At 41.1% G+C, this 13,273-nt stretch overlaps 1 protein-coding gene across 6 annotated transcripts in view; it reads right to left on the bottom strand.

Moving 5' to 3' along the window:
• ANKRD27 (ankyrin repeat domain 27) overlaps window positions 1–13,273 on the bottom strand; it is a 53,186-nt gene that overhangs the window by 24,073 nt on the left and 15,840 nt on the right. For all 6 annotated transcript variants that reach the window (XM_068161703.1, XM_068161705.1, XM_068161706.1 and 3 more), the window contains exons 2-12: window positions 8,461–8,588; window positions 7,280–7,390; window positions 6,162–6,318; window positions 4,555–4,709; window positions 4,188–4,247; window positions 4,037–4,090; window positions 3,885–3,950; window positions 3,731–3,807; window positions 3,248–3,369; window positions 2,279–2,357; window positions 1,284–1,416 (exon numbers count right to left, since the gene is read on the bottom strand). In XM_068161703.1, the coding sequence (XP_068017804.1) occupies window positions 1,284–1,416; window positions 2,279–2,357; window positions 3,248–3,369; window positions 3,731–3,807; window positions 3,885–3,950; window positions 4,037–4,090; window positions 4,188–4,247; window positions 4,555–4,709; window positions 6,162–6,318; window positions 7,280–7,390; window positions 8,461–8,562 (1,116 nt within the window). In that variant the 5' untranslated portion in view covers window positions 8,563–8,588. The remainder of the gene's footprint in view (window positions 1–1,283; window positions 1,417–2,278; window positions 2,358–3,247; window positions 3,370–3,730; window positions 3,808–3,884; window positions 3,951–4,036; window positions 4,091–4,187; window positions 4,248–4,554; window positions 4,710–6,161; window positions 6,319–7,279; window positions 7,391–8,460; window positions 8,589–13,273) is intronic.

Here is a 13,273-nt window from a genome sequence, read left to right as displayed (position 1 = left end):
GAAGAGGATTCTACTTGGATTCCACTTCTCCATCCAGACCAGCCTTGCTATCTATGTATTTACTGTTAACGACAGCAGGAAGCAAACTTTTTTGGCAGATTCTTTTCCTTTTAAATGATGACTTTTATTTATTTTTTAAACATAATTTAATACAGCATTACAGACAAGAAATACCACCACAGTCTCTTTACACAAGAATGTGGGTTTTTGGTTGGCTCAGGGCTTTGAGCGTACAACACAAACCTACACATGGCAGGTTCGTGGAAAGACCCCAGAAAAGAACAATACCAAAAATAACAAAAGGCTTAAATGTTACTCTAAGTGCTTTAAGATTGTGCCCCAGGTTGTCCCATCCCATGCCCTGCACACTGAGGCATTATTCCAGCCCCTGCAACCAGATTCCAGTGCTTTGCAGCTGGGCAGATTGAGACATGCTGAATTCACTCTGGTTCCAAGTTCACTCTGATTCCTTATAAGATCAGGAAAACCTATCTTTGTAACAGCAGAAAGTTCTACAGGAGCAGCAGACTGTAACTAACTCAGTAAAGGAATCCAAAATTCTTACATCACAGAAGGTTCTAAAGTTACATCAATATCATCCTTGACTGCCCTGCAGGGTTTTGACCCAACTGACAGAAGGTCCAGTTGCACAGTAGGAAGCAATTCAAGCATTCATAAATTTGCTGCCCCTGCTAGGCAAGAGATGCTGAGAGCCATATTTGACCTTCACCACCACCTGCTTTCCCATTACAGCATGGACTCAGTAACACAGTAATCCACGGTACAAACATTGAAATGGTCTTGGTGCAAAGATTTACTGAGTACCTCCCAATTCCACTGCAGTCTGAAGTCCACAGCAGTCTCCACTTCACTAGGATACCTTAGCTTTATAACAGTGTTAAAGGATCTGTTTAAGATATGCCTGCCCTCAAGTAATGTATTGCTATCAGTTGTGATGGAAAGTATGAATAGGAGAGATATTAAACTTACTGAAGACTCAGCTGTTGAAAACAGTGCTGTCATTCTTCCTCTAATGCCACAAAGAGTCAGACCTGACACTGACCTCTTCAAGGAGTGCACAATGCACAACAGCTATCGCTGCAGAATTAGGACATCCCTGTAACCATGCAGATCATTTCAGTGTTTAATTCAGGTAGAGTTACTTCAACTCATCTCAGTGAAAAGAAGAACTCGTGTTAGCTGCTTGCATCCTCCAGCTGGATTTACTCCTACCATCCTATGAGCTTATCAAACACAGATTTGGTCGGCTAAGAGGAGCTTACTGTTGATCTGTCGGAGAGGTTGCCTTGTCGTATGTATTCTGTTGCAGCCTCGATTGAGGTTAGACAGTATTCCAATTCATCCTTCACTGAACTGCAAAGCCTGAAGTTCTTTATGTAACTCAAGTTAGCCATCCTGGAACAAAAAGTCAGAGCCATAAACCAGTACAAAGAGAATACATAAGCATGACATACCTTAATATTGCAACTCATCTCAGGCAACCCACACAGACAGCAGGTATGCACTAAATGAAAGCTTCCAAACACTGTTAGGCCAGCAGTACTGTGACTGTTCTGAGCTCTGGAGATAACCAGAAATCTACTTGGCTCTCAAATAATCAGAAGTTATGATTTGGATACAAGGAATACAAAGGACAGGGTAAGAACAGAGGTGGGAGATTGTTTCATGTTTCAGAGGAGAACGTTTCAAGCAGCATAAGCACCAGTGCAAAGTGATAGCGACAGCTTAAAGGAAAAAGGCTAATCCCAGAAATATGGGATACACCAAAACTAGAACTCAGTTCAGGTACAGGTGAAAGATTTTGATTATACTTTTACTGACAGTGAGGAGAGTAACAACAGCAGAAGCTAGCAGCAACCAATTAAGTATTCAAATCCAGATTCTCTATATGAAATGCATCCAACATCTAGAAGCTACCTAAAGGTTTCAGAGCTCCCAACAGACGAGGAAGGCCCAGTCTGAAATCAGCATTGACACGTAGACTTGGAATAGACATGGCCTCCCATTACAAGATTTCTCTAGGCTGGGAACCCACAAGGCAAAAATGATACAGCACTTGAATTCCCAACAATTCCTTAATTCAGTCATACTAAGGATCTCTCTTTGCTCTCTGTCCTAGTAAAAAAGCTTTTTCCATCAGCTGCTCTTACACTTCTAGTAAATAAGTACTATGTGCTCAGAGACATTTGCCCCTACAGCAGCATTACATATAAGATGATATGACAGAACTCTGTATAGCCAAAATGTGGTTACATACCAGTTTGGAATTTCTGTTTTCACAAGTAAATACAGCAAAGCAGAGAGAAGATCATCTGCACACATGGTTTCCACGTTAACTAAAATGATAATTGACATATTTTAGTTATGTCACAGTTCAAAAGAGAAGCAATATCTGTAATGTAGTTCTGCCTCCTAACACTAAGGGCCAGCTCTACTAGCAGAGAATCCATTAAGTAACCAAGGCAGCCCTGCAAATGTTCTCCATCTCCTTCTAAAATAGGCTGCAGGAGCCAACACACACAGTTTGTGCTGTACATGTTGCAATTTTTTCAGTAGAATCTACTTCTTATAAAGTAGGGGCCAGAGCACCAGCACCACACTTCTGGAAAAAAACAGTCTCAAGGAATTTTTCCATACGCTTTTCCATAACCAAGGAGTCTTCTTGGGGAAAAGAAGAGATAGAAGTAAGGAAAGCATAAGTTCACTGCACTATTCCATTTGATTAGTGTAAGTATCTTATTTCCAGGGTAGACAAAACAAATACAAGGTTAAGAGGTCTATGCCTTCCTATCACAAAATCATTTCTGCAATCCATGGCAGCACAGCTTTGTTTGTGCCTCACCAACACAGCATTTTGCAAAAGATCCCAGGAGTATCGATTTCAAGATTATCAAGGATCATACAGACACACAAGGACAGTCTAGCAGTGATCCTCAGTGCCTAAAATGAGTAACTCAGGTCTTCTGCATGAGAAAGTGTCCCAACACATGAAAGCCACTGACATGCCCCATCTATAGCATAAGCTAACCAAACACCCCATGAGAAACTGCTAAAAAGGGCCCCTTGCCTACATTTTACTTGTTTAGAGACCAGCAAGGCAGACTCCAGCTCAACTGTGTTTAACTCACAAGTGATCATCAAACAGTTTCTTTATATACTGAAGTCCTTTATGTGTACTGGTTAAGAACAAGTTTAAAATTTGGTGATTAATTTACTAATTACTGACCTCTTTGGCTAGGAGATTGCATAATAACTTGTACAACTTTTCGCAGACAAAGCAGCTTCTGCTGAGGGGAAGTACACTTGTTCAGCTGGCCCAGCTCTCGCTTCGCACGCGGTACGTTAAAACTAGAAATGAAGGCCAAGAAATGGTTAGCATAGAGTTCCTGAGGACAGCCAAACCAAGGTTTACCTCCTTCAGAGAGTAAAGAACGGTACTGAAATATTTCCACCTTTACTCTTCCAACACTTCCATTTCACTACCCTGTGGATGGAGTGGGAAGCGTATGAACATAAAAGCAAAGGATAATGATCAGTGCAAAACCTGCCCTGAAGTAATACTTGAAGGATTACTTTGACATCTCAAAGAGACAAACTAGAAGGAAAAAAAACCCTTGCTTTTGTCTGAACGAAGACTTTTTTGCTGGCCTGAGACCTGTTTAAGACAGGATCTCAGTGACTCCTCAAAGAGTCAACAATCATCTCTCACCTGAACTCAGGTTTCACTCCGATGTCTTTCTGCTGCAGGTCTTGAAGGCTCCTCGTGATTTTGTTGAAAGCAGCATCCTAATCAATAGAAAGACACATCTTTGTACTTTAGATGCATCAGGTTAATATAACTAATCTTCAGCAATCAAACTCACCTCACTTGCCTCAATAGTCCCCACATATTTAAAGACCAGATCATAAATAGCATGGTGGATATACATCTGTAGAAAAAGAACCAGTACTTTAGGAATGAAAGGGAGAGTGCAAAATAGCTTGCTAATTATTCTACTTCATTTCAGATGCTTACTTCAACTGCTTGTTTAATCACATTCATTTGCTCTTCTTGCTTTGCAAGCATCTTCTAGAAAAGGAAAGCCACACAAACAACAAGAGGAAGTTAGACAATCTATTGCTTAGGTAACACTCTGTACTATGTATTTAGCGGAGTAAGCACTTACCAAGTGTGAATCTCTCAAAAGGTGCTGGAGACATTTGGTATAAAGTGCATTGACAGAATCCTTGGGGAGGAAAAAAGGAAAGAGCAATCAGACTCAGGTAAATCTCACCTGAAGCAACAAAGCATAAATAAGCAAAGAAGAGAAGTCTTCCCAGCCTCAGAAATGTGTACTACAGTAAGATTTTTTAAGTAGAAAAATTGCCTTTACCCAACAGTTAAGAAGAGGTCATTCACAATTAAGAATTCTACTTGCTCCCTTCCCACCTTCCTCCACTCCAGACTGCCCTGACAGAAAAGCCCAGGAAGACAAAGATACCCAAAGCAGTGAACTCATCTAGTAACTAAGCATCAAGAAAGGAGATACTGACTATGTAGTGACGGAGGCTTTTCCTTTCGTATTCTTTACATGTTCTATGGAAAGATCCTATGTATTTATCAAACCTCTCACAGTGCCTTCCCAAGAATCCTCTAACATCTTCAATATTTTTAAGAGAATAGGAGTTGGATGAAGCTGTAGGTTCGCCTAGAGTGAAAGCCAAGAATTAACAGAGATTTAATGCACGCATGGTAAAGTACTTTTTGTCCCTACACACACGGCCAGCTTATGTGCAGTGAAACATGAGTTTAGCTTTCTATACCTTGAACTGAAGGCATTGATTTTAATGACAATTTAATGCCTTACATTTAGAGTAGGCTCTTCCTTTGCCTTTTTTTTTTTTATGTCAAATATTTATTTGGAAGAGTTAAAACTTGTTTCACATGCTTCTATATCCTGGGATAATTTCCTGCCATACTCACACCGTCTGAAGGCAAGGCAAGTCAAGCTTGAAGGCAGAGAAGCCCATTAGGGTATTGCCTGGATGTGCACACAGAAAGGCAGCATGCTCCCAGGGAGCTGTGAAAATCCCATTTTGTGTTTTTACATAACCTATTCTTTATTTAGATGCACTTTCTCCAAATGGAAGAGCCAAGTACCTTCATGTAACCATTAATCCAAATCCACTTTCCTTCTGAATAGAACTGCATCTCTCATTTAGAATTCACATGGCTTTTCCAAGGTTTTTTCCTAGACAAGGCTTTCATTTGCCAAGTCAGCCAACTAATAACAGGCTTCAACTCATTTCAAATTACTTCTGAAATTACAGATTACCTCAGTTTTGAAAGACTGTGATACAACTACATTAAGTGATGACCCAAAAAAGGGCTGCCACAAGAACAGTACTGAAGATTTAGATGAATACTTACAGAATTCAAGCCCACATGTGTACCAGCTATCTTTTTACAGAAGACCTTATCATCCTTTTTTTCAAGTAGTTACTGTTATGTATTTAGGAAGACCAGATGCTTTCATTTCAGAGAAAGCCTACATTTCAAGAAGTTTTTGTTCCTTTTAATCAATAGACACAAAATGTTCTACAAATTCACAATGAAATCCTGATACCTTCACAGCCTTGGAAGGAGCGTTGAAGCCTTATCAAGAGCACTTTCAGTACCAGGACAAAAAAAGAACACATTCAACTTCATGAGGCAGACCACTGCCAGAGGAGTTGCTATGTAACTAGGCAACACAGCCTCTAACCACTCATGAAGCGATCATGAAAAGATTTTACTTCTCCAGGGTTGGGGTTTTTTTTTGGATACTCATCAGACATCTCAAGACACATCATGTTTAACACCAAATCCTTTTAAGCAGCCAGCACTAACCCAAGCATTGTTAAAAAATTCATTAAGTCTATTATTCCACAGATGATTTTTAGTGCTGAGACTGGGGCACAGACCCTACCAAATTAAGTTTGCCTGGCAGCAACTTACTGTTTCTCTACAGGAGCATATGAATGTCCACCCCAGCAGGCCAAACAATGCCAAGAGCTTTCAACCAAGCCAACACTTCTCAAACTGAAAGAAGTGTACTAAGCACATGGAACATACTAGTTTGCTCACTGTACAAACAAACAGTTAAGACTTCAGTACATACTTGAGATTTCTGGTTTTTCCAGTGGATGAGCTATGCATAATATACTAAAGCTTTCTTCTTTTTCATTGTAAAACGTTTCCTCAAAGAGAACAGGTACTGAGAGATGAAAATTAAAACCAGTTCCTAAAATGATGACATTTCCTTTTATGAAGATCTCCTGAAACAAAATGAAAAGCAGATCAAATATGGCACTGACTTTTGCACTGCGTGATTAGATTTCCAGGAAAAGGCAAAAATCTTGCAAGATATGAAGTGCCAGACTCAAGAGATTTCATTCTTGTGCTGTGTATACACTGAAATAGACTCCTTCAGTCTGTTACTCATAATACTCATAACTATTTCATTTACAAGTGTACTACTAGTGAAGGTTTCAGACTATCTCCAAAGTCCAAGTGATTATTTGCAGATTTTAGAGCACTTTTAGAAGGGAAATTAAAATCAGAACCGGGGCTTAAGTCCAGCTTCAGAAAAACACCACACATCTTGTCTACACTTCTCATGTTCAGCTCTATCTTCTCAAGCAACTCCAACGAGGACATTTTCACTAGGAAGAGCTGGATGACAGCCTGCAAACAGGTGAGATCTCAGGCTGCACTGCAAAATTACAAGTGAAAATCCCACACAGTGTTAGCATTGGTTTGACTTGCTTACCCAAGTCAGTTTCTGCTCACTGAACTGAACGCAGAAAGCTGCAGACAGAACTCAATACTGTCATAATTATGTCTCAAGCCCTGGTGTACTTGCACCTGCACACAACACAGGCAGGCTATGATTTGTCTGAAAGCTAGAAACTGTTCCTAATTAAGGGATAAAGGCCCTTCAGCCACACAAAATTCCAAATGGCACAGAATAGATAAACTGACAAAGCTGCTTTGCCAAAGCAGAGAGCTAAAATCAGAGGCAGCCTCACCATCTGAACAGGACAGTTCTTGTGTACACATAGACAGCGAGCGCTTGCTAGAAAGCAGTGTATCCCTGAGAACTTCAGCTTGGCTGGGCAACATGCTACCCTTGCAGGTGAGCTACCTCCCCTGTAACTAGTAGTCTATGCTATCAATCAGCTGCAGTCATTTATTGGAGTGTCCCCAACCCACAATAAGATATCGAAACAAAAATACCTTTCCATTTAAAGTCTGAAAGTTTTCCTCCAATGGCTTCAAAACATAAGATTCAAACTGGCAGGTAGAGAGACTGCTGCTTGAGAGGCTTCCTTTGCATGGAACTAAAACCTAAAAAGATTAGATCACACTATAGAGAAATGCCATGCATCACTAGCTAAACACCAACACATTTTGCCTTCAGAGGCAAGCAATTGAATTTGGCTTATAAACATTTGCTAGCAAATGTACAGCAACTACAGCTACTTTTGTTTAAATAAGTAAAAAAAGGCCACTGATAGGCACCCAGTTCAGTAATTAAGGATGACAGATGTAACTGAAGCAAACAATACTGTGAGAAGGGATGACATGTTAAGTTCCCTAACAGCAGTCACCTGAATGACTTACAATTAGGCAGCTAATAAAAATGAAGTGTATTTTTAAACTAAAGTAAAACCCACAAGAAAGAAAGGGGGCGGGGGGGGGGCAGAAATATCTAGGATAAACATCTTGGGTCTGGTGCACACCAAACCAGCAGCTTGAGACATTCTTAACTGAATAGAATAAACCAGGTTGGAAGAGACCTTCACGATCATCATATCCAACCTATCATCCAACACCACCTAATCAACTAACCCATGCAACCAAGCACCCTGTCAAGTCTCCTCCTGAACACCTCCAGCGATGGCGACTCCACCACCTCCCCAGGCAGCTCATTCCAATGGGCAATCACTCTCTCTGTGTAAAACTTCCTCCTGACCTCCAGCCTGAACCTCCCCTGGTGCAGCCTGAGACTGTGTCTTCTTGTTCTGGTGCTGATTGCCTGGGAGAAGAGACCAACCTCTGCCTGTCTACAACCTCCCTTCAGGTAGTTGTAGAGAGCAATGAGGTCACCCCTGAGTCTCCTCCTCTCCAGGCTAAGCAGCCCCAGCTCCCTCAGTCTCTCCTCATAGGGCTTGTGTTCCAAGCCCCTCACCATGTGTTGCTGAAAAGCAACACATGAATACCATAAGTGTTGCACACCAGCTGAGAACACACATTTCATTGTCAAGGAACAAGCAACAAACTAAGAGTAACCCTGCTTCATTTCCAAGTTTTGTAGGCTTGAACTCATCTTTACATGTGTCATAGCAGGCATATCATTTAAATTCATACAGCTGCTATTCAATAAGCAGCTTTTAAATCTGTTTGTTTATACTTACAATACCATGGAATTCTGCAACTTTGCTGCATAGGTCAGGACGCCGCTTCTGGATGGCCAAATAAAAGGGATTTTTCAAGATATCTTCATCATACATTGCCATATGGACAGCAGATAGCCCAAGATTTTCTAAAAGACGTAAGGAGAATGGTTAATGTATCACATATGGTATCTGTTCAAATGTGTTTTGGAATACCTCGGTGCCAGTTTCATTCCCCTTGTCTAAGGGGGGGGGGGGGAAAAGCAGTTTCAGGTCTTGCTGTGAGCAGCCAATGGCATGCTGAACTAATAAGGTAACTGTAGTTACTCAGAAGTCATTCAAAAAGATTCCTTTCCATGAATATACAATTCCAATTACAGTTATGCTCTGCCTCCTTGGGTCTTCCAAGCATTGGACTCTTACAACACATGCTATGCTTGGCCAAAAATTAGGGGAGAAAGGAAGATCTTACATGACCACTTGGATATACAAGCTAATTTGCCCTGCTGAGATCTAAAACAAGTCAAGAGACAACAGCTTCTTTACAGCAGATTCCACTGCACCACAGAACACTCCTCCTCTTGCAGTATGCTCAAGCCTTAAGACTCCCCTGTGTAATATTAGGAACTGATACATCTCAATGAGACAACCAGATAGTGTAATAGGCACCCTTGTGTATGGCAATCCTCAACTTTCCAGCAAAAATTGCAGGAAAGAGGAAGACTGAGGAAATACAAACATTCATGTCATGAATAAAGTGTTGCTGTGAAATGCATCATTTTTGGTCATACCTACTCCCAAGGTAAAAAACCTCAATGATGTGAGAGCAGGCTGATGCCTAACATTTGGCAAAACAGTGAGAGAAGTGACTAGAGACAGAAACCCCAAACTGTTGGCACTAGAAATGCTATCACTAGGTGTGTCACGGGAAAAAGTTTATCTCTAGAGGCACTAGACCCTCAACTGCTTCCTTCCTCAATTCTAACGTGCTATAAACCAACCAACAAAGCAAAAATTAACTAAAGTGCAAGGAGTTTTTCCTACTCTAGATACAAGGGTAGCAAAAACTTTACTAGATCTCTCCTGGAATAGCTTCAGAATTTTTTTATTCAGGAGACTTGAAATTAACAGACTCAAAAGTGCTTAATTAACTGGTCTACTGTATGTCTTTTTTTGCCTCATCCCACCTCTCTTATGAAATGGACAGCAGTTAACAATTTCCTCATGCAATTTCTGCCCTAAGACGGGGTGAGAACAGCAGCAGAACTTTAATTAGAGCAAGCCACCCTTACACAGTAAGCACTCCTGTTTTCTGAAGTGTGGAATTATACCTAGCATATGATTTGCTCACTGAGCTTCTTACACTTGTTCTGTAGCATGTGTACTACTGTGCTACTTAAAACTGTACTGGTACTAAAAACCATCTCTTCAGACCGTGGAAGAGGCATGGAACCATGGTATGGCAATTTAAGAGTGGAAAAACACACACCCAACCCCCTCTCCTTTTTATCCAGCACTTGAATTTCAGCTATGCTGTTAACCAGTTCAGTGTTAACTGATCCGTCTGGCCTCTCCTTATCCTTAGACACAGGGAAAGCTCCTTAGAGACCTCAACACAAACATGATCAGCTAAAGCTGCTAGCAATTTCCACTATACAGTTATCACCAGTTGTAGTTTGGGCAACCTCAGCCTGAATCTTAGCAGCGGCAGGCAACTGCCTCAAACAGTTTTCCTGTGAAATTCCAGGTAAAATGGTTCATCTGCTTTCAAAACATACAATACAAGCAAGAGCTTTGGAGCACCGATCTGAAGTGTGTTAACACAAAAGGCAAGAAAACACCTTCAAAAGCCTAGCCAACTTCAGTAATTACAAGACCTCAAACCTAGAAAAAGTACAGCTCCACACAAAATCTGCCCTACTGGTGCTTTGGCAAACAGGATGATCACCAATAATTCCAGGACTGATGATTGCTATAAATACTTCCTGGCAGGCAGTTCAAGCTGGGGGCTTCCAGGTCTGCCGCTGGAAGACAGGTAATTCACCACTTATTCATAGAACACCAGGGCTAGAACAGAGCTAAAGTGGAACTAGTTAGCCACACACACACACACAAAAAAAAACCACCTGCCCAGGCCACAAGATCTGAAATGACTGCATCTTAGAGTCCAAACATGAATCAGTGACAAGTCAAGCACCAAGCAGGGCTGTACGTACACACACATGCTGCCTGAAAGTCTGCCACAGCAAGGCTTGCTGTGGAGCCTTATAGGTGCTTTTTGGGCACTGCACTTCCAAGAAGATCATCTGACCAGAGCAGAATGTGAAGAGAGAAAGGCATGAAAATCCCAGAGGCAGGATCCTGTTGCGGTGGGAAGCACTGAGCAGACAATCAATATGATTGGTAATCAGGCTTCAACTACTTTATTGTTCAAAAGCACGGCTTATATAGCATCTCAGCTAAATATGCACACGTGTCATTATTCTATTAGCTATTAGTCCAGGGTTACATCATAATATCCAGCCTACTTGTGGTTAGGCCTACGTGCAGCTTCACAAACTCCTTTCTCAGTAGTTCTTTGTTTCACATACTACTATCTTATAAGTAACTATTTCACATGGTGCTATCTTATGAGAAACTGCAAGCACAGTCACAGGGCTGCGGTGACCTTGCTGCATCAGCACACCAGCTAAGCTGTGAGCAGCAAACAGCAAGATGGGGTCTGGCCTACGCACTCTGGTCAAACAGCTGTTCCATAGAACCATGTCCCTGCAATTCAAGCCATTCCTCAACAGGATCCAAAACAACAAAATGTAAGAATGCTGCTTATGCTGAAGAAACTGCATGAAAGAGGCAAGACTACTTTTTTATTCCTCTAGGTCAATTGGGCTCTCAGGGAAGGACTTCTTTTCCACATCTGTAGAAGAAATAAGCCTCATCTGAAGAAAACAGACTCAGATTAGAGATCAGGAACACCTTTTAAGGCAAAGATAAACATGTTTTAGATCACTTGGCATAGCTACCAAGTCTCTCATGTTGTAAATCTTTAAGCAACTGTTAGATAACGCTCTCCTAGAGGTGACAACTGATGTAGCGAAGCTAGGTGGTTAGACTCCAAATCAAGATTGCTACTGCAGCTGGTCCACTGGAAGCACCTTCGTCTGCCTTTTTATTTGGTGAATTCATGTTCAGTGTCTGGTCAAGTGGTACATGAGACTGCTACGACCCTCCAAGACAGTGATGGAGAAGGTACCAGGACAGCATGTGACTGACAGGGAGAAGAGGACACTGACACAAGGCAGCTGAGGTTCAGGAGACTGCAGACAGCTGCAGTGCACAGGCACTTCTCCTTGCTGAAGCTACACTGCCACTTTTTCAGCTTAAGAAATCTGTAAGTTCAAAGAGTTTCTTTCACTAATAAGAAGAGGAGGGAGAAAACATTCCACAAATCCTCATCCAGAAAGAAACTTGTATCTCACCACCAAAACTAGCCCATAACTGAAAAGCTTTGTCTAGAACAGAATTAAAACCAACATTTCATTCCCTGGCAAAACAGGTGGAAGAGATTTATGGGAGAAGGGGCACTCCCATAGAAAACCTCATCTTACCAAGCTAGCTGCCTACATGATTGATGTAATCATTGCCTACAGCTGCAAAAACACAGGCAATTGGAGTATTCTAAGAACCATTTCAGCTGCCAGATCATCACAGGAAGATCTTGACATTATAATCTTCAGTTCCTGGTTCATGAGTCCCTTACCCCTGCATCTGCTCACTGCCACATTAGTGGGTGGCTATCACATCTGATTAAAATGTGGATGTGAAAGAGTACTACCTATTAACTGAAACAGTTACTGTATTGACTTGGACCCCTTTTCACCTACCCATGGCATTCTGAGACAGAACCATGGATGTATAAACCATCTACAGTTTAAGTAATTCAGCAAAACATAGGACTTGACATGAAACAATCTATTCAAGTCTACAGAATCAAGACACTACACTGAAGCTTCTCCAAATTTTGGTGTGTATGTTTGAGATTAAGTCAATTTCTTTCTACTTCCAAAGTGAAATGCATGTGAAAATACTGACTAATGCACTGTTGTAATTCTAGGAATGCATTAGAATACTCCATTGAGACTTTGCTGGCAGAACACAACATTCAACTTCAATCTATTTTAATTTGTGAGGGGAAGGCTGGCACCAGAGAAGGACACAGACTTCATCTTCTAGTTGTACCTTGGACAGCTTTAGATTTATTAGCACTAATAAAGCAAGTAGCATACCAAGTTTTCTGTACATTACCAGAACAAATATACTGATTAGCAGAAGATCCACTAAAAATTGTCATAAGCCACAATCACTGTGAAGTTTATTAAGCTCTATTAAGCTGAGCTGTAAATCAGTACTCAAGTACTGATGTCATGCAAAAGGTTTAAATGGAGCCACTTAAGACTGTGGTTTCATGCCTATAAACACAAAAATAGGTCAAACTGCTGGGAAAAAAAACAGAAGCAAGCTGATCACAGAATCTAGTAAGCATTATGTTACTGTTTAAAAGAAAAACCCAGACATCGTTACCTTAAAACAGCCAAATCCTCTCTCATTTAAGAGCAGACTGGTAATTCTAATGATCCAACTAACGGTACAAGGGATAGCTGTAGCGAAAAACATATTGTGGACCCTAAGCACATCACTGCTTTCTCCAAAACACTGCTAACGAAGTCTTATGACCTTTGCTGCTGAAAACAAGGAGCAGGATTTAACTGACAGCTTTTATCGCTGGTGGTGGTACCCTTTGGAGATTGTCAAGTGAGGCACCTTCTACACGTGA

This window comes from Melanerpes formicivorus, unplaced genomic scaffold, assembly GCF_026170545.1.
Source record: "Melanerpes formicivorus ecotype bairdi unplaced genomic scaffold, bMelFor1.0.p_v2 SCAF_59, whole genome shotgun sequence".
NCBI lineage: Eukaryota > Metazoa > Chordata > Aves > Piciformes > Picidae > Melanerpes > Melanerpes formicivorus.
Note: the sequence above shows the minus strand (reverse complement) of the source record. Positions and strands in the feature narration are given on the sequence as shown.